The 20,176-nt window shown below is 40.0% G+C and overlaps 2 protein-coding genes across 6 annotated transcripts in view; both read left to right on the top strand.

The window, feature by feature from the left end:
- Positions 1–8,325, top strand: part of tmem269 (transmembrane protein 269) — a 40,942-nt gene extending 32,617 nt beyond the window's left edge. For 3 of the 5 annotated variants that reach the window (XM_063015216.1, XM_063015215.1, XM_063015213.1), the window contains exons 3-7: positions 3,868–4,015; positions 4,690–4,787; positions 6,071–6,214; positions 6,809–7,009; positions 7,502–8,325. In XM_063015216.1, the coding sequence (XP_062871286.1) occupies positions 3,868–4,015; positions 4,690–4,787; positions 6,071–6,214; positions 6,809–7,009; positions 7,502–7,611 (701 nt within the window). In that variant the 3' untranslated portion in view covers positions 7,612–8,325. Of the gene's footprint in view, positions 1–513; positions 668–1,239; positions 1,295–3,867; positions 4,016–4,689; positions 4,788–6,070; positions 6,215–6,808; positions 7,010–7,501 lie in introns of all 5 variants that reach the window. The other 2 variants (XM_063015218.1, XM_063015217.1) reach the window with 2 other exon arrangements.
- Positions 8,326–11,327: 3,002 nt separating this feature from the next.
- The window catches only part of magi3a (membrane associated guanylate kinase, WW and PDZ domain containing 3a), a 134,852-nt gene continuing 126,003 nt past the window's right edge, over positions 11,328–20,176 (top strand). The window contains exon 1 of the mRNA XM_063015075.1: positions 11,328–11,807. Coding sequence (XP_062871145.1) covers positions 11,489–11,807 — 319 coding nt within the window. The 5' untranslated portion in view covers positions 11,328–11,488. The remainder of the gene's footprint in view (positions 11,808–20,176) is intronic.

The raw sequence follows: 20,176 nt of genomic DNA, 5'->3' as shown, positions 1-20,176 counted from the left end.
GAACAAGATACAGGCCCTGAATGACTAAGTATTGCTGTGAAGAACATTTTATATAAATGAACTTTAATTTTAATTCGCTTAGCACTGGCTGCACAATTTAGCACAGCAGCAGAGGTGTCAACAACTATGATTTATTTAGCTGTAGTGTTAACATATGCCCTCACAGCTACAGGGATTTAAATCACTGAACACTACAGCTTAATACAGCTTTACAACTGATAGTAATGCTTAAGGACTATCGGAAGTTGGAACCAGTCATAGCATGTTTTTTTTTTTATTTGGCCTTCTAGGTCTTTCATATAATCAACATTAGCATTTCTGTAATGGCATGTATCAGAGTCTAGTGACACAGAGGAAGTTTAAAAATGAGTATTTGTCATTTATTTTACTTTTATTTATTAAAAACACATTCTATACCAGAGCTTGGATTTTGAATACATCGTATCGAATGTCATCTCTGCCATCCGGCTGGGCTGGGCGGCTACATGAACAACGATTGGCTATTGTTTACAGGGTGGGACAAGCCGGACCAGGGTTCCTCATAACTGGTGCAATTATGACCTCTGCTGGCTGATTGATGGCATCTGCGCAAAGTTGAGGAATAATGTGGACAGGGTGTGGCTCTCTGTGCACAAGGCTGATCCGCATATGAACTCGCCTCGTGCAGGTAAAAAGATGCAGTCGGTACCGCATATGTGTCGGAGGGGGCGCATGTCAGTTGTGAAGCTCCTCAGTCAGCAGTGGAGGGTTGTATTGGTAGAGGTGAAGCGTAACCAATCAGGGTAATTGGATACAACTAGATTAGGGGAGAAAATTAGGGGGGAAAATTGGAGAAAAAAAGTATGAAATTCATTTTTTACCAGTCAGCCAATGTTTTCTCAGTTACACAATTATTCTTTATACATGACCTCCAACACACAGACAAACCAAACACAAACTAAAACTGCACACGCAATTTTTTCTTGTTTATTTAAGATCCTAGACAATCAGGGAGAAAATAGTTTACAATTCTGCCATTCAAGCTAAGTTTCCAGCCTATGTCTGATCTATTTGTTTTAGGAAAACTTGACTTGAATGATGTGACGAAATGTGTTATAAGTTTTATGTGATCTACCCACAATCATGTTCTTCTCATTTGTCTGATGAGGTTCGACGAACTATCAGCTGCAAATAAACAGCATTTTTGTGAAATGATGTGCTATTGGCTTGTGCTCTGTCTGATTGGTTGTTTTCTTTCAGAAGAAACGTCGGCTGGCTTTGGAATCACAAGAAGTTCAGATTCCAAAACGCAATAGTAGGAACCTTGCATTAAACTTTTTTTTTTACATAATGTTTTTATGGATGTTAGCTTTTTAAAGAACAAGAAGGTTTTGATGGCATCAAGGTGTCACCAAGCTTTATTTACTGTTCACTGTTTACTAAAAGAAGCATTCTGCAAGTTTCCTTGCATGCCTTCAGTCTCACCCAACACAATAAACAGTACTGTTAAAGCCTGTACACTGTGCAGCCTGATCAGGTAAATGACCATTGTTTATTGCTATGTTTACCTTGCAGGTAAAAATGACTCAAATCCGTCTTGTTTTCTATATGTGATGTGCACTTTATGGTGAAAATTATGTTACAGTTCATCCTTATTGGGTTCAGGTGGTGTTGCCACACCCATAGAATATGCACAAGTTTGTTCCCTGTAGAGAAATGAGCAAAACGTTGAACCTGGTATCTAAACATTTGTATAAGTATATATATTTTAAATATTATAGATAGCTAGGTAGGTAGATAGGTAAGTTAGGGAGATAGATAGGAAGATAGGCAGCAAAATATGCAGGGAGGGATGTAGGTAGGAAAAACAGGTAATGTAGGTAGATGTAGGAAGGGAAGCAGGTAAAATGACAGTAAGTAGGGAGGGAATTGAGTAGTAGAAAAATATTTTTTTCATAGATATATAGGTAAGGTAGGTAGGCATGCATGGATAGACAGGTAAGTAAGGTAGGTAGATAGGGAGGATAGTAAGTAAGTAAGAAAGGAATCATGTAGGGTCGCTCAGGTGGCGCAGCGGTGATAAAACACACCCTGGGACACAATTCATCGTATCAGCTGGGCAGAGCAGCCACATGAACAACGATTGGCCTGTTGTTCAGATAGGAGTGGGATATTAAAAGCCAGATAGGGACTCTCTCATAACTAATGCAATTACGACCTCTGCTGGCTGATTGATGGCGCCTGCACAGAGAGACGGGAAAAGAGGGCTGTCAGGGTGTGTCTCTCCGTACACAGTGCTGATCCGCATTGCACTCATCAAAGTGTAGGTGACAAAATGCATATGGCTGCTGCCCGCATTTTTTTTTACTTTAAATATCTAGTACAATAAACTGTACTAGTTCTGATCTATAGCAAAAGATAATTATCAACATAATAATGAATAATGTTACAGAAAACATAAAGATACATTGGAAACATATAACATTAGCCACAGCTAATATTCTTTATCTCATTCTTCTTTTTCTTCTTCGTTTTGTTTGTATTATTATTATGAAATGTTTTGACCTGTTTGTTTGTGTTTAGTAGAATCAGTGATTAATAGATGTAACTTCAGTGTAGTTAATCTTTTCTTACCAAGAAGCTTGTAGTTTCACAGTTACATTGCCTTCTTGCTTAATATTGTATACACGACATTAAAACAATAACATGAACAACCTCACCGAACATCAGAAAATTAGAACTGAACATTTATCCTGCAGTGTAAATCCAGACTGATTTTTTGTCCTGAGCTCTGGTTTTAATTCTGATGGTGTTTAAGGGTAAACTTTTTAAAACTTGCAGCATTTGAAATTTCAGGATTACCTCTGACTCAGTAATGACTTTTTTCTGTTATATGTTGTGTGTTATATTAGCTTTATCCTGTTTAAGATCATGGGTTACATTTTATACTCACCCATTTGCTTAAAAACAGGGAACTCTTTGTATTTTCTTCATTGAAAATCTTTGCAACGTTTCACTGGCACAACAGACTTCATCAGTGTCAGAGGGTGGCATTAGGGTGCCAATAAGTGCCCTGTTGTGTTTCTCTTTACTTTGTTTTATTATTCCTGAACCATTTACAGTTCAGATTCACCTTTGTTTTGCTGGTATGTTAATAATCGGGTGTGCAATGCAGAGTTTTGTGTACTGTAAATCTATTTACTTGTGTTTATTTTGTGTACTGATAATGGAGCTGTAGACACTTCATTAGGTTAAACTAAGGTGACATTAAGGACTGCCTACATAAAAACTTCATTACAAATGTATTTGGTTATTCTAAATGTAAAGTCACATGTACTGGTCAAAGCTGGGTGATCATTATTTTTTCCTGTTTTTTTTTTTTTGTTTTTTTTTCTGTTATTTCTTACAGTGGGATAATGTAACATGACCTGGAATTTTAAAGCTTTTTTGGACTGCAGGTTATTTATGCTTTGTGCATGACTGCTGTAATGTCTATTTTAATGTAATTCTATATTTTAAAATAAGCTGACACTTTATTTCAGTGACTCTTTTTCAACTCTATATAAATTGCATGTAATAAAATTGTCAGTTTATTCTCTGTATGGCAAAGCACCTACTTTTGGCAAGAAATATAAGCATGTTATGTTTTTATAATCAACAGTTCATGTATTTTACCATAAACAAGATAATAGATATAAATATTTATGTATAATACACACTGTTTGTAAATGACATCTACGCATCTGCCAGTGCTGACCTGGGATAAACTTAGCGCCTGACTTCACACCTTTGTACTCTAGCCTCATCTAATAGCAGACGTTTCACAGCCAAGCATTGTGCCAACACAACAGTCTGTGTGTAATCATTACCCTCTCTGCTTGCTCTCAGGCTTTTTAAAGTGCACCAACAAGCTGTTCCTAAGTGAAACGGCCCAATGGATCCAGTTAAAGGAGTTTGCCAGGAAAAATGCTGCCAATACTCTGTCCATTGCAAACATGGTGATGGGGATGGCCTCCATTCTCAGCAGTCTCAATGGGTAAGGCATTCGTGCACTAGTCATTAAAGTTAATGCAAACTGTGACGACTGGTAGTGACAGTGACGTACCTTGTGATTTCTGTAAAATATTGTTATAAGAAACTCATTAATTACTTTATTAATCATTCATCTCCATTTTAGTACATTCAGTTTTCCAATAATGTAAGAAATTTTACTGTACCATAAAAATTATAGATGAGTATCTGTAAAGTATCTGTAAGTATCTGTAAAAAAAATAAATAAAAAAAAGTTAAATAATGAAACATTTTAGAAACTGAGGAAGCATGTGACAGACTTGACCCTTCCCAGTGGGGTAACTAGGTGCTTATGGGCCCCAGTGCAAAATAAATAAATAAATAAAAAAATAATAAAAAAATTAATATATATATATGGCAGTACGGTCGGGGGTTGAGTTCATGTCATGGAGTGCACCTGCCCCCCCCCCCCTCGGTAGTTCTGGCCCTGATGATAAGTGGGACTGGCGGCAGGAAAACTAACTTTTTAGCAGTTTGAACCATGTCGGTATGTACAGTGCGTTTTCAAATGTTTTAAACAGCTTTAAATATAGCACAGGTTATGGAAAGGTCTTTAAATATTAAAGCTGACACATTACAAGTGTACACTGTGTTGCCCTAACACTCTGTGCCATGTTTTCTAACCTGTCTGTTTCACAGGCATCATTATGCTGCATGCTGGCTGGTGCTGATTGGTTACCTGTTGGATTTTGCAGATGGAGCGGTTGCCAGGCAACTAAACGCCTGCTCGGCTCTGGGTGAGTGGACAGTACCATTAGAATCAACTGTGAAGTTTAGCAAATTAAAGCAGAGAACTTTCTAACTTTGCTATGCTTTTCTTGGTACATGCTACATTTTAATAATGAAAAGAGATGACAGACATACACAAATCCATCATTGGTGGTCCAGATTCTGTCTTCTGTTTGGGTCTTCAGGCTTCTTAATGGCTTGTTCATCATTCCACTAATTGTATGCATTTATCTTATTGCTGGTCGTCATGTTTTATATAAAACAAGGTTGTGCTTACATTTTGCAGTAGAGCACTCTCATAATGTGATTATGGAGGCCATTGAAACAATACTGGTGTTTATTAAACCCCTTTTTAACATTTCTAGCTGTATGTTTGGTGGCATTATGAAGCTAATTTTTGAAAGTAGAACCAAATCATATACTGTGTTTGTAATTGTAATTGTCATTTAAAAGTCAAGCTGTGATGTCTCCATTATTATGTCCACCACCTGTAGTTGCATATTGCCACTTTTGTAAACATTTACCCCTAGTGATGATGTAATTCCTCCTCTAAAAACATCATTTTTGATGATTTGAGTTACTGGTTTAATCATCTTACTTTGTCACCCTAAACAACAAAACCCCACCCAGGTCCAGACTCTCCTCACTGGGAAACTATGCCATCATGTGCACATGATTACGTCTGCCCAAATGCCTGGAATAGCTCTGTGCCACTTTGACAATGCTCCATTCCTCATTCCTGCATGACATTGCACCTCGGTGTTGTTTTCCCCGGTTTTCCCCCTGCTTGTTTTCAATCCCACAATCAGCTGCCCAATAGGCCACTTGATTAGTCAGGATTAGGCTCCAGTTGTCTGCTTTATCCCAGTGCTTTGAGTATCCAGCATATCTGACATTGCTCAGATGCTTGAATAACTGAAATTGCTCACTCATGTTGGTTTGTGACAAAGCTAGCTCGTGCAAGCTGACCAAAACACGCCCTCGCGACTAACCGGGGGACCTCCCAAAAATGCAGAAGGATGCCCGTACCATTACAGATTGGAAGATCAACCATTGTTTTCAAGAGTCATTGATAAAGGGCCTGTTATTGTGGTCAATTCTGCTTTTTTAGGAACTGAACGGACACCTGGGCATTCAGGCGTTTAGGTACGTTAAGCACATCATTGCTGAGAGTCCACCAGGCTTATCCCTGACCAGGATAAAGCAGTTAATGAAAATGAAATAGCTTCTTTATCACTATGTGCTAAATCATTACTGTACAGTTCATTGTTCTATATTCTCTTTACTTTAGGAGCTAAACTGGATGATTTTGCCGATTTCACAACATTCGGAATTGCAACATCTTTGCTCTTAAGGACTCCCGACCTCCTGGATAACATCCTCTGTATGTGCTATGTGCTCTCCGTGTTTGTTCGGCTTTGCTTCTTCTCTAGTGGTATGCACAACAAACCCAACCTACACATAAAGTAAACTTACTTTAAGGTTTTTAGTGCTTTTGGGAGAAAACCAGGCCCAGAATGGGGATTCTTCTCTGTATAACTTTTTTCTCATCTAATTATAGAACCTGGTCCTTGTAAAATTTTTATTAGTGTTGCATAAATTCATTGTCAGATATAAAGAATAAAAGGCTTCTTTCCGGCACTTCTGTTTTGAAAACTAGACCGCTGTCACCCCCCAGACGTAGCCAATCATGTTTGTATGTAGACGCCCGACCGGCCAATAGCACCACTAAGAATAAATCCCAGTGATGGTAAGCAAGCATAATTTACTGTGGTGTCACCCAAGCACCATACATGAGTACATGCCAGAAATTGTGAGACCTATTTAAGATAGTGTTCTTTCATATTTCCAGTATAACATTAAGACAGTAATTCTGGAGTGGACTGTCTGACCAGGAGTCCATGAGAGCAAAATAGAATTAGAATAGATGTTTATAACAATGCAGTTAAATGATTGTAATTATAAAAACCTTGTTCATGACATGTCCTGTGTAAACTAATAAAAGATTTTATTTTTTTATAATCTGCAGGCATCCCTTTCATGTACCGCGGCCTGCCGTGCATCTACTCGTCCGCCATTCTTGCCTGCCTTTCTCTCCTCACTGGAGGAAACATGGCCGTGCTCCGGATCACAGCTGTGGCAATGATCATCTTCATGGTGAGCCAGAACTTCTACCCTCATGACCGGGTACTAGAGTCACAGGCCTGGAAGAAGGTGGTCTACGCTGGAGGTACACAGTTCAAATTCTAATGTGTTAAAAGTTGATGTTGATATGCTGTTAAGTAATATGGTAATAGTTTAAGTTTTGACATTTCTTACTAGTTCAAGTGCACTGCACAGCATTGTTCATCCATGGAATTTAGGGGCAGCACGGTGCCTTGGTGGGTAGCACTGTCACCTTACAGCAAAAAGGTCCTAGGTTTGATTTCCAGGTGGTGCGGTCCGGGTCCTTTCTGTGCGGAATTTGCATGTTCTCCCTGTGTCTGTGTGGGTTTCCTCTGGGAGTTCCGGTTTTCCATGCAAGTGAAGTGAACTGGAGATACAAAATTGTCTGTGTTTGACATTTAAAACTTGAACTGATAAATCTTGTGTAACCAGTAACTACTTGTCCTGTCATGAATGTAACCAAAGTGTGTAAAACATGACATTTAAATCCTAATAAATAAATAAATAAATCCACGGAATTCCTCTTAAAAGCTAAAATGTTGTTTTGTTTCTGCAGGCATTGTGATGGTGTTTTGTTCCTCGATTCCTCATGTCTGTGTGTACTACCTGCTGTGGTCAGTCTCCTACCTTTTGTTCCCAACAACCCTGTGGAGCTGCAAGGTGTAACAAATAATGTGGTTCATCCAGTCTTTGATTCTCCGGTCCGAGGAAGGCACGCACGGCCTACAGGAACTAGCATGGGGTATTAAACCTTGCTCAGAACCTCTGGACATTGTGTGCTGTTTTTAATGTAATTTTGAGGTGACTTTGGGGCATGAAGAAAAAACTCTTTTGCAGACTACAGAAAAATACTTTTCTATTTGCATGACTGAAAGCACTAGTGACACTGAACGCTGCCTTCACAGAGGTTGACACAAAACATATTTTCTCTAATGTGTGTGACTTGAGATGTATTAAATAAAGAATTAGTCAGTCAGTGTTACAGAATGTCTGATATGCCGTGGATTACGTTACTCTGCAGGTTTGAATTTTTGGGAAAGAATCAGATTTATTATTAGATCAAGTGCATTATGTAAACATTTACTATATTTGAGATTTTTTGGGATGTCTTATTAAAGAGAGAAATATAACCCCAAATTAGAAAAAAAAACATTGGGACAGGATGGAAAATGCAAATAAAAAATGCTTACATTTAGTTTGACTTTTATTTCATTGTGTTTACAGACTAGTGCATTTCAGATAGGAACAGACAATAACTGTGCTGTATTATAGTGTATAGAAGGGAGCAGCATGTCATTTGATTGTTTGTTTTTACCACTAATGTCCCTTGAGCTGTGACATGTATATAATGCTACATAATAAAACTTTTCCTGATTTTGATCAGGGTCGCAGTGTGTCCAGTTTCTATGGAATCACTGGAAGCAATGCAACAACACACTCGGGACAGGACGCCAATCCATCACCCACCCCGTCCTCAGATTCAATCATGTCTGTTGTGTAGGTTCACAATTGGCTGGACAATACACCGCTGGGGATTTGAACCCTGAATCCCAGCAGTAGTGGGCTAGCACAATTTACCACTGTGCCTCCCTAGTGGCACTAAAATAAAATCAATTATATTTGAAATTTGCTGGAAACAGTTTGGGGAAGGTTCAGTTTGCAAGGTCTATAAAGACATAGTTTAACTAGTTTGGTGTGGAGAAACTTCACAAGCCTCATGTTCAGGTGTCCACATACTCTTCAAATAATATATTTTACATACCCTTAAAAGCTTTGATTACAGCAGCAGTGACAACTCCATCTTGCTTCAGCTGTGTGTTTCAGGTAGGTCCAAAGTACCCATTTTTCAAGAATTCACCTCTGCCAGGATGCAGTGGGTAGACATTTCCCATGAGCTCAGAACATTGTGTTGAGGCACATGATCTGCAAAGTTAAGGCACAATCAAAGACTTTTCTAGTGTGTATAAACGCTAAACAAGTGCAAAATTGGTATGGAATTGTTTCTTAATGGCTGTAGTATAGAGCATAAGCTTGGCTGGATTTGTGCTGTAGAGTGCATGGATGGGTGGGTGGATGGATGTGCAGTGTATATGTATGTATCAGTATATTTTGACCTTGGCCCTCTATTAAAGTATTCATGACCTTATTTTTAAATGAGATAATAATTCAATCATGTCGTTTGTACCACTGCATTATCCTGGTCAGGGTCGTGGTGGGTCTGATTCATTGAACGAAAGGCATGAAATACCCTGGACAGGTAGGCAGTCCAATGTAGGGCAGACAGTCACACTTTTTTTTTTTTTTTTTTTTTTTACATTTTTATAGCTTAAGTCGCTCGACACCATGTCTTGGACTTGTGGGAGGAAACCAGAACACCTCGAGGAAATCCAGACTGACACAGGGAGAACATGAAAACTCATATATAGCGTACAATTGCTAAGATTCATGAAGTGAACGTGGTCTGGACTGGTATAGCATTTTTGGACTATTATACATGTGTGTATTAGATTGATCCAGCAGAGGGAGGTGTTGCACCATGTTATTAAAGCAAAGGTTCAGAAGGTTTTCATTTCAGTGAGCTGACAATTTAACCTACATTTATTGTCCGATTATTTAAGTAAAAAAAGTGGTGCGCACCAGATACTATGTGGTGCGCACCAGATACTAAGTTGCTGTAGCTCTTTCAACTAAATAAACCCTTCGTTTTTAAAATGTGCTTTAAATGTCTCTTAGTGATAATATATCCATGAGGACTGGCAAGAATAAATGTTGTCTTTATATTTGAGACCTAGCTGAAAATAAAGTTCAGTAAACTCGCCAATATCCATTCAGAAAGTATAACTGCAAGATAGTGCTCACCTGAGTGCAAGAAAGTGCTAGCCTGGTGTGCACCACATAGTATCTGGTGTGCACCACTTTTTACTTATTTTTTTTTACTTAAAAAATACACCCTGTCCCTTCAGGGGCTCCATAAGCAATAGATGTGGGTGAGTATTTTTAAGGACTGAAACCCTCTGGTCTTGATACATGTCCCTTAGAGCTGTATGAAATATGTTGTCAATTGCACACACACACACACACACACACACACACACCTGGTACTACAGTCACAGGCCTGGAAGAATTCAAATGTGTTAAAAGTTGATGTTGATATGGTGTTAATAATATATTAATAGCTATTCATGTCCAAACAAACATAAGTGTCAGTAAAATGTGATCAACTCTTTATACACAGGGGAAACTTGATTTAACGGACCTCTGTTTAATGGATTTCGGATTTAACGGACAAAACCTGGAAAACCAATGTTTAAAATTCCCGCAGGAAATGTACCAAGACCAGTAGTTCAGTAATTGTCCGTTAGCCGGCGCACACCTCTCTGTTTACATGAGCAATAGGCTTTGTTATGGCGGGAGGCTCGCTTTGTTCTCGCCTTTTTCTTTGTAACTTCACTTAGTAACTGGTGCTCACCACTTATTACTTCATTTTTAAGGGTCCCTTCAGGGGCTCCGTAAGCAATAGATGTGGGTGAGTATTTTTAAGGGTATGTGGACTGAAACCCTCTGGTGTTGATACATGTCCCTTAGAGCTGTATGAGAAATGTTGTCAACTGCACACACACACCCACACACACACACACCCACCCACACCCACACACACACACACACACACACACACACACACACACACACTTAATCCACAGTTCCAGCTGAGGAAGTAACAGGTGGGAGATGTTTGACCACCCACACTGTTTCTCGTTCGTTCTAACCCGTGAAGAGTTAACGTTGTGATGGCGGGCATTGTTTGCGTTTGTGAAGAATGCCTCGGAGGGCCCGCCCCCCACCCTTTTCCCCGCCCCCCACCCTTTTCCCCGCCCCTTGTCACGTCCTGCTTTGCTATTGGCCCCTGCTAATGTCATTCATCTTTCAGTCTGTACCGTCGGGGTGACGAAGCGAACATGAGTAGAAAGTTGCTCCGCACTGTTTGCACTTAATAATCGTGAGCGCGCAGTGCAGCATTAATCGATTCATACATGGTGGACGGTGAATGGAGCGCAAGAGGGCGTTTTAGGTGGAATTCATTCATCCTGGTAAAAACTGGCTTGCTGCTGCTATTGCTGATGGTCTGATCTGATCTGATCTGATCTGATCCGGTAAGGCGGGTAATTCCGTGAATGCGTTTCGTTCCTGGGTGCCAAGTATGTTTCAGTCCGTGGGGAGCACTGGCACCGGGACAGGTGCGCGATTACATACGGATTTAATCGATTCGATTCGTCGCTGTTTGGATTAACGCACTGGATTTAATTCGATTTGTGGATACTGGCACTTAGGTGTACCTTAAACATATCATTCCTGGTACATCCGTGGAACTTGGCACATTTTAGACTTGCATCAAGACTTTCCCGAGTCGAACCTAACTTCTTTCCATCCACAGGGATTTTAGGACTGGAAACTTTTCTCCAGCAGTCAAGAATGTCACCGTGATTTTGGAAAACACACGAGCAACAACTCGTACCCATCCGACGACTCGTACAGACAATCGACCATGTCCAAAACCCTAAAGAAGAAAAAGCACTGGGCGAGTAAAGTCCTGGAGTACGCGGTGTCATGGGGAGGAGGAGATCTGAGCTCCGTGCTGGAGATCCGCGGCGGGGCAGAGCACGGAGAGTTCCCCTATATAGGGCATGGATCCTCGGGGGCGGCGGCGGCGGCCGGGCTGCGCTGGCACGCTGGCAGATCACCCGGTCCCGGGGACGTGCTGCTGGAGGTGAACGGTACTCCCGTGAGTGGCCTCACCAACCGGGACACGCTGGCTGTGATCCGCCACTTCAGAGAGCCAGTGCGCCTCAAGACCGTCAGACCTGGTTAGTACTGCTGCTGCTTTTATACACTGATACAGAATTATTGACACCCTTGGTATGGATGGGAAAAAAGCACATTCAAATGTCCTCAATTTGCAAACAAAACCACATGTCTTAAGTAGCATAACTGCTGGCATCCTTGCACTTAGTACCTTGTACAAGCTTTATTTACCAGTATGTCTCCGATTCTTCCATAATGCTCCACCATGCTCAGTCTGAATGCATGTTAAACTTTGCACATGTGGATTCTTTTTCACAAAAAATGATGTGGATTTTTTGCATCATGCCCTTGTATAAGAGTAAATGTCTTCCTATCATCTTATACTTATACTCCATAATGCTCCATCCGATTAAAGAATACAGGAAAGGGGATCTGAGATCCCTCCAGATTTCCTAGATCCTCTCTTGGATACGCATGTTTTCAGCTCAGCCCACTGGAGACTAGGTGGTCATGGCAAGAGCTTGATTGTTGTGTGGGTTTGGATTTGTTGTACATTATTGTGTAGATAACCCACCACCAAGTTTCAGCATATTACATGTGTATTATTTTAACATATAACGCGTGGGGAGTGGGTGCCTTAGAGCAATATGGGTCTGGAAGACTTTGGTTTGATCCTTGCCACTTGTTTCTTTCTTCTTTCACACATTTATGACGGCTATGATTCCTTTAAACTTCATACTTAGAGTTCTAACTGTGGATATGGATATTTATATATAGTCATATAGTTTTTAAAGGGGAGTGTTATTTTTACGGTCTATATGATGGATCATTTCTATCTGAATGAGAGTTATTTAATGGAATGGTTTGATAAGTGCGAAGATGATGTAAATCTTGAAGTGATCCTCATCAGATGTCAACAATTGAACACCTATGGGTGATTAGGGACCACCGTGTTGTCAGTGATCTTTAGCACTATAGTCAAAACACCAAAATGCACACATCACATCTTGGACAGTTTAGTAATTGTATAAGTACACATACAAACTAATGACAAATGAAAGGAAAACCCCAGAGTTGAGTGCTACCTCAATTTGATGCACAGTGGCGTAGATTGTACATGTCTCTGGGACTGGATGGATGGAACATTATTCCTTCCAAAATATAGGTGTTTTGATGATGGGTTAAAAGAGCTGTCTTAGGTTTGATACATAATCTTCTAAATGTGTTTAATTGGGTTAAGGTCTTGTGACACGTGAGTTTTAAATTAAAAATTTAAATGATCAACCGTCCCTTCATGTCCAGTGGAGGTGGTGGATCCTAAAAGTGCCACTCCAATCAGGATAAAACTGCTCGGTTGTATTGACCAGGTGATCAGTCGGACAAAGTTAATGTTGATTTGTGGTAACCTTTTGTCTAAGGGTACAAGTGGATCAAGTACCAAACTGTAAAGAACCTCTCACTGTAGCGGACAAGCATTCTGGAGGCCTGGACTGTTCTCTTGGTGTAGGGCACATTCTCTTGCTCACTCTTTTGCAAATCTGACCTTGTCTTACATATACCATTGTTGCTCCTTATTTGTTGCTTATTTGTATCATGCTTTCTGGAGGCATCAGCGCTCTTTATGTTTCTTCTCTGTAGAAACTGTGTGAGAGAGATAGTGCTAAAGATGTGAGGTGTTTTGGATCTCCAGTTACACAAGTGGCATTTGCAATCAAATTAGTCAATACCTTTTATCATGCCGGCTGGATTCTGATTGAATTCATTAATCACGGTGACCACGCAGGGGCCAAAATTAAGGCCATCCGTCATTGCTGTAGTGTTTTGACACCGCAAGATGCCCCATCACTAAGTTAATGAAGGGTTCGCAGCTCATTGCTTCCAAGATGATTGCAATCAAAATAGTCCTGATTTGTTTGTGAGTGCAGCATCACATCCCCAGCTGTGTAAGGCCAGTGTGGCGGAGGGTGATGTGCTGTATACGGGTCACAATACATGTTGTCATCCGGTTGTGCATGAAATGACTGTCATGGCGATATTGGGATTTTATAAATTGAAATTCTTTCTTCAAAGATACAGATACAGACAACTTAGAAGAGAATTTTGATATTATGATTGACTACAACTGGCGACACTGTTCAGAGTCACTCAAGGTTGTCATCACCACAGGTTCTTTGCAGTGAAGAAGCCCTTGCTTCAACATCGTCTTCTTAGTACATGGACACAAGCGCTATCTCACTTTCCAGTTTCTTAGCTCATGGTCATAACCTGCTTGACTGTGAACAGTGTCACCTTTCACCAGTGTTTCAACTTTTTTCATTTATGGCATTTCGTTTGGTGGTTCCTGGACTACATCTGACAAATAAGGACACATTAACTCTTAGCGTAGGGTGATTGTTAATACTTTGTAGTGGGTGCAGTTAATTTAGCTCTATTTTTATGTGCACAGAGAAGTCACCAGCTGTAATTATGTATAATTACTATCCTATTTTACTGCCTACTAACTGTCTGTAGCAGGATATTCAGGAATGGGAAGGAAAATGAATCTGTTGGTGCGGTGATTAAAAAGCACTGATGCTTGATGATGCATTTTGTGATTAGGAATGGGCTGATTATTGCTTTTTAATAGCTTTTTAGCTGAATGGTTCGTAAGGCCTGGTCATAACTGGTTTTTGGATGTAAAATGACTTTCATTTAATAGGATTTGCAATGATAAGCAATTTCGAAATTGAGCGAATTTGTACCAATGTTCAAATTTCAAACAGCTGTACAGTCGATTGAACACTTGATTACTATCGTAGTGTCCCGTCTCACATTTAATATGTGATTATCAAACCTGAGTACAAATCATTTATTAGAAATGTAGCAATGTGTTTTACTGTCAACCAGGAAGCTTAGTTACGTTAGGTTGTGTTTTTATTGCTTGCTAAGTGCAATTTGGACAGACATGATGGATCACCAGTGAGGAAGAAGAATGCCTTTATTTATCATATATACATATACGTGTGTACAGTACAATGAAATTCTTTTTTCGCATATCCCATCTTGTTTGCAAGCTGGGGTCAGAACTGTACGGCGCCCCTGGAGTCGAGAGGCTTAAGGGCCCAACAGTGGCTGCCGGGCAGAGCTGGTATTCACTCTCTCAACCTTTCATTTGACAGCCCAAAACTGTAACCACTAAGCTACCACTGTCCCCAACTTCAGCTATATGAAGCTTTGTGTATGCAAAGGACCTGGTTTTGTACCCCAAGTTGTTTTCAAGATGTTAAAATTGATTAATAAAAACATAAACATATTAACATATTGTGGTGAGCGTCTGGCTCAGCGTAATAGAAAGGCAGGGGACGTTCCCCATGCTTGCATCATCAGCCGTGGAAGTATGGTATCCCATGATGCAGTGCGCCCACGTCTGAAACATTAACAAGGTTGTAGAAGCGTTTATGTATATACACCGATCAGAAATAACATTATGACCACCTCCTTGTTTCTACACTCACTGTCCATTTTATCAGCTCCACTTACCATATAGAAGCACTTTGTAGTTCTACAATTACTGACTGTAGTCCATCTGTTCCTCTACATACTTTTTTTTGGCCTTCTTTCACCATGTTCTTCAATGGTCAGGACCCCCACAGGACCACCACAGAGCAGGTATTATTTGGGTGGTGGATGATTCTCAGCACTGCAGTGACACTGACATGGTGGTTGTGTGTTAGTGTGTATTGTGCTGGTATGAGTGGATCAGACACAGCAGCGCTGCTGGAGTTTTTAAATACCGGGTCCACTCACTGTTTACTCTATTAGACACTCCTACCTAGTTGGTCCTCCTTGTAGATGTAAAGTCAGAGACGATCGCTCATCTATTGCTGCTGTTTGAGTTGGTCATCTTGTAGACCATCAACAGTGGTCAAATGATGCTGCCTACGGAGCGCTGTTGGCTGGATATTTTTGGTTGGTGTACTATTCTCAGTCCAGCAGGGACAGTGAGGTGTGTAAAAACTCCATCAGCATTGCTGTGTCTGATCCACTCATACCAGCACAACACACACTAACACACCACCATGTCAGTGTCACTGCAATGCTGAGATTGACCCACCACCCAAATAATACCTGCTCTGTGGTGGTCCTGGGAGAGTCCTGACCATTGAAGAACAGCATGAAAGGGGGCTAACAAAGCAGGCAGAGAAACAGATGGACTACAGTCAGTAATTGTAGAACTACAACGTGCTTCTATATGGTAAGTGAAGCAGATAAAATGGACAGTGTGTGTAGAAACAAGGAGGTGGTTTTAATGTTATGGCTGATTGGTGTATATAGTTGTGTTTAAAATGATGTGGTGTGTAGTGCATTTTGTGTTCATGTTTAGGTGAGCTTGTAAAGTTACCATCTTTGTTAAATTTGTTATATTTAGTGACCTTTTTGTTCCATTGGCTTGTTATAGCTTAGTGGGAGGGATCTGCCTATGTTAGATCTGGTCTCCTACAATTAAAAGAGCGAAGATGCTTCCTTCCTACTCGCCGACGCCACAATATAAATGTTTACGAATAAATTGCTAACTAAACCTTGATTATAGACCATTACTGGCTAAAATCTCCAAGTCTCTGGCTGACTGGGCCATTAGATTGTTGCCTCTTTTTACTGGAGTGATAAAATTTCTACTAATGACAATACAACCCATTCTGTAAATAAATGTATTCATTTATTTGAACAGACACGTCCTTCCCTCATTGTAACCGAGTTACTTCTTCATCTGATCGGCTTTCATGGCTTTCTGTGTGTGTACTGGTAAAATGTATGGTCTCAAGCTAGAAACGACTGCACTGAAAACATGGAGCATGATGTGTGTAGGGTTTCGAGCTTATTCTCCTGAAAGATCTGAGATTTTTCTCTCTAGGACGTCATTAGTCAGGTGTGTGTGTGTGTTGTGGGTCTTTGTGCTGTCTTGTATATGGAGGTCATGCCTCTGTTGTATTTATCAACCTGTTTGGGAGTATGCATGCATGTGTTGGAGAGGATTGTCAGGTCACGTGGGTGTGCGTATGCGCCTGTGCAAACAGAAAGAGGGTGAGGTCACATAAGCAATACCATTTGTGTTTCACGTTACCGTGTGGGTTTGTATTTTCGTCATCAGCCCTGTGCTGCATTTCTTCTTTAATGTGAAGCTCACGGCTGTGAAAGACAGATGAATCTTGTATCTGTGGAGTAGTTTTACCTTTCCCTGTTCATTACTCACCCACAGAATTGCACCGGATATTGCTTTACACACATTCCTTTAAATATATGAAATCTGTTCTAGAGAATTGTGTAATTATGTTGTTGGATTAGGAACAGTTTGCTTAAACAATACATTAAGAATCGTTGTGGATTTCTAGTCTTACAGATATGCGACCTGCTTCTACTTCTTAATGTTTTTGCACATCATTGCACTTAGTAAATCCTATAAGAGGCTTCTGAACGATCTGACTGATTTATTTTTAAAACCATGTTTGTCTTAAAAACACAAACCTGTTAGTGTTGGATCCAGCTGGACACCTATTTTAAGCCCTAAGTTCCAGTGTTTCGGTCACACCCATTGTTAACAAGTGTATAACAAGTATATATGTATAACACACATACATATAATACCAATCAGCCAAAACTTTAGGACCACACCCTCTAATGTTATGCTGTGTTATGCCTGTGAGTTATGAATAATAAATCAGGGAAATAACAAACGTTGGGCTGATGGTAATTACCCAGAATTCATGTGTTGCATGCGGCAGATATGATCAGCATAAAGACCTCTGATTGACTTGGATAAGTGCCAAATTGTTATGGCCAGATGACTAGGTTAAAGTATTTCCAAATATATATAAATGTATGCAAATGACATAGCCGGCCAATCTCTCTCTCTCTCTATATATATGTATGTATGTATGTACTGTATGTATGTATGTATGTACTGTATGTATGTACTGTATGTATGTATGTATGTATGTATGTATGTATGTATGTATGTACTGTATGTATGTACTGTATGTATGTATGTATGTACTGTATGTATGTATGTATGTATGTATGTATGTATGTACTGTATGTATGTACTGTATGTATGTATGTATGTATGTATGTATGTATGTATGTATGTACTGTATGTATGTACTGTATGTATGTATGTATGTATGTATGTATGTATGTATGTATGTATGTATGTATGTACTGTATGTAATGTATGTATGTATGTATGTATGTATGTACTGTATGTATGTATGTATGTATGTATGTATGTATGTACTGTATGTATGTATGTATGTATGTATGTATGTATGTATGTATGTATGTATGTACTGTATGTATGTATGTATGTATGTATGTATATATATATATCAGCCGGAATGCTAGCCCTGTTAGGTTTACTGAAGAAACAGTGATGTCTGCCTATACAGCTACCACACTTAGTCACTTGTCCACTAAATAAAACATCCAAAGCCTGAACACAAAATCTCCATGTTCTGTACGATCAGACTATTGTTTTACCCTGTTTTGAACACTTAGCCTGAACATATTTCTTTCCATTTTAGATCTTCAGTAAACGCATGAACAAGTTCTTGTTCAACTTTGTGAACACAATATTATCTACCCTCCCAGTCCCAGAGGTTTTGCGTTTTCTTCCTGTCGCTCAGTTTCATGTTTAATTCACACCTCCTCAATCTTTTATGAGTCTGCCATGTTATTTAGACGGGTTAGTGCAGATGATCTGGGTTACTAGGAGACTGGAATTTTAACCTTGAGCCAGGTGGCATACAAGCCTAAACAACCTCACCAGCTCACAGATAACTTTAAAGATTCTTGCTGATTGTACAGTATTATGAAATATGTAAAGAATCTATTTGATACAGTACCAGGTTTTGGTCCATGTTGACATTACTGCATGGTGTAATTGCTGTTGAGGTATTGCTGTTAGCTGCACATTTATCCTGTGAATCTCCAGTTCTTTGATTCAGATCCGGTGACCATCAAGGCCATTGAAGTAAACTCAGTTAGGTTTCCCATAAGCGGGGCACGTTGGGCCCATAAATGGGTGCACATGGTGAGCAAAAACGCTCCCCTTGGTATAAGCATTTTTAATAGGTTGGTCCAACAGAAACATCACCACCCTAAACTGTTGACACTTGACTAGTTGGATTCATAGATTAACTGTGTTTATGCCAAATTCTGATCCTACAGGGTGTCCCAAAATGAACTGACATTTAAATTTTTTAATAAAACAAATTTTTTATTTGAACATTAATAATGTTTTTGCTTTATTTGAAAGTAAAGACATGGAGGTTATGTATAAAACAGAACATCTGACAAATGACTGCCTTGACCGTGGCAGCACATGTTCACTCGTTTGATGAAATCTTCCATGACACGTTGACATAATTGCTGAGAAATTTCAGCAATGTTGTGTCGAATTTCTTCTTTGAGGTCCTCAATGGATTGTGGTTTGTTGGTGTACACTTTATCCTTAAGATAACCCCAAATAAAGAAGTCTAACGGCGTGAAGCCAATCGACTGTCTTATCACCCACACTTGACGAGTGCAGCGTGGCAGAGTACTGTGTACGGAGGATCACACACTCCACCACACCCCCTCCCGTCTCCATACAGGCGCCACCAACCAGCCAGCAGAGGGCGCAACCGCCCCGTTCCTGAGAGAGCATCCCCTACGGTCTCAAGTCCTGTCCCCCACCCGGACAACCGGCCAATCGTTGTCCATAGCCGCCCAGCCTCGACCGTGAAGGCAGAGCTGGATTCGAAACGACGCTCCTTCGAAATCCAGCTCTGGTTGCAGCGCGTGTCTTTTACCGCTGCGCCACCTGAGCGGCTCACATCACCATTTTTAAAGTGAATTTTTACAATTTCTACGAGTTGTTCGATTGTGTACCTTTTCATGATTTAACCTCAACGTTTACTAAAGACAGCAATTTAAAAATCTCTAACTCGAAAAAATGGCGGCAAATTTAAAATGTCAGTTCATTTTTGGACACCCTGTATTATTAGCCAGAAACAGACCTCAAGGTTCATTAGACTGGTCAATCTTTCAATGTCAACTGTGTAATCTCAGTGAACCTGTGCCCACCATAGCCTCAAATATGTCTTATTGTCTTACTGGAATCAGATGAGGTCTCCTGCTGTTATTGCCCAATGGCTTTAAAATTCAGCATGTTGTGTGTTTTGGGATGCTTTCATGCTCACAATGCTTGTAAAAATATGGTCATTCTAGTTAGCATAGCCCTTCTGTCAGCTTACACCAGTCTGGTCAGCCTTCTCTAACCTTTTTAATCAACAAAGCATTTCTGTCTGCAGAGCTGCTGCTCATTTTGCATTGTTAATTTTTTGGTTTTCATATTATCATGGGAAAATCCCAAAAGAACAGCAGTTTCTGATACATAAACAATGCCAAGGTCAAA

This window comes from Trichomycterus rosablanca, chromosome 19 (assembly GCF_030014385.1).
Source record: "Trichomycterus rosablanca isolate fTriRos1 chromosome 19, fTriRos1.hap1, whole genome shotgun sequence".
Lineage (NCBI taxonomy): Eukaryota > Metazoa > Chordata > Actinopteri > Siluriformes > Trichomycteridae > Trichomycterus > Trichomycterus rosablanca.
Note: the sequence above shows the minus strand (reverse complement) of the source record. Positions and strands in the feature narration are given on the sequence as shown.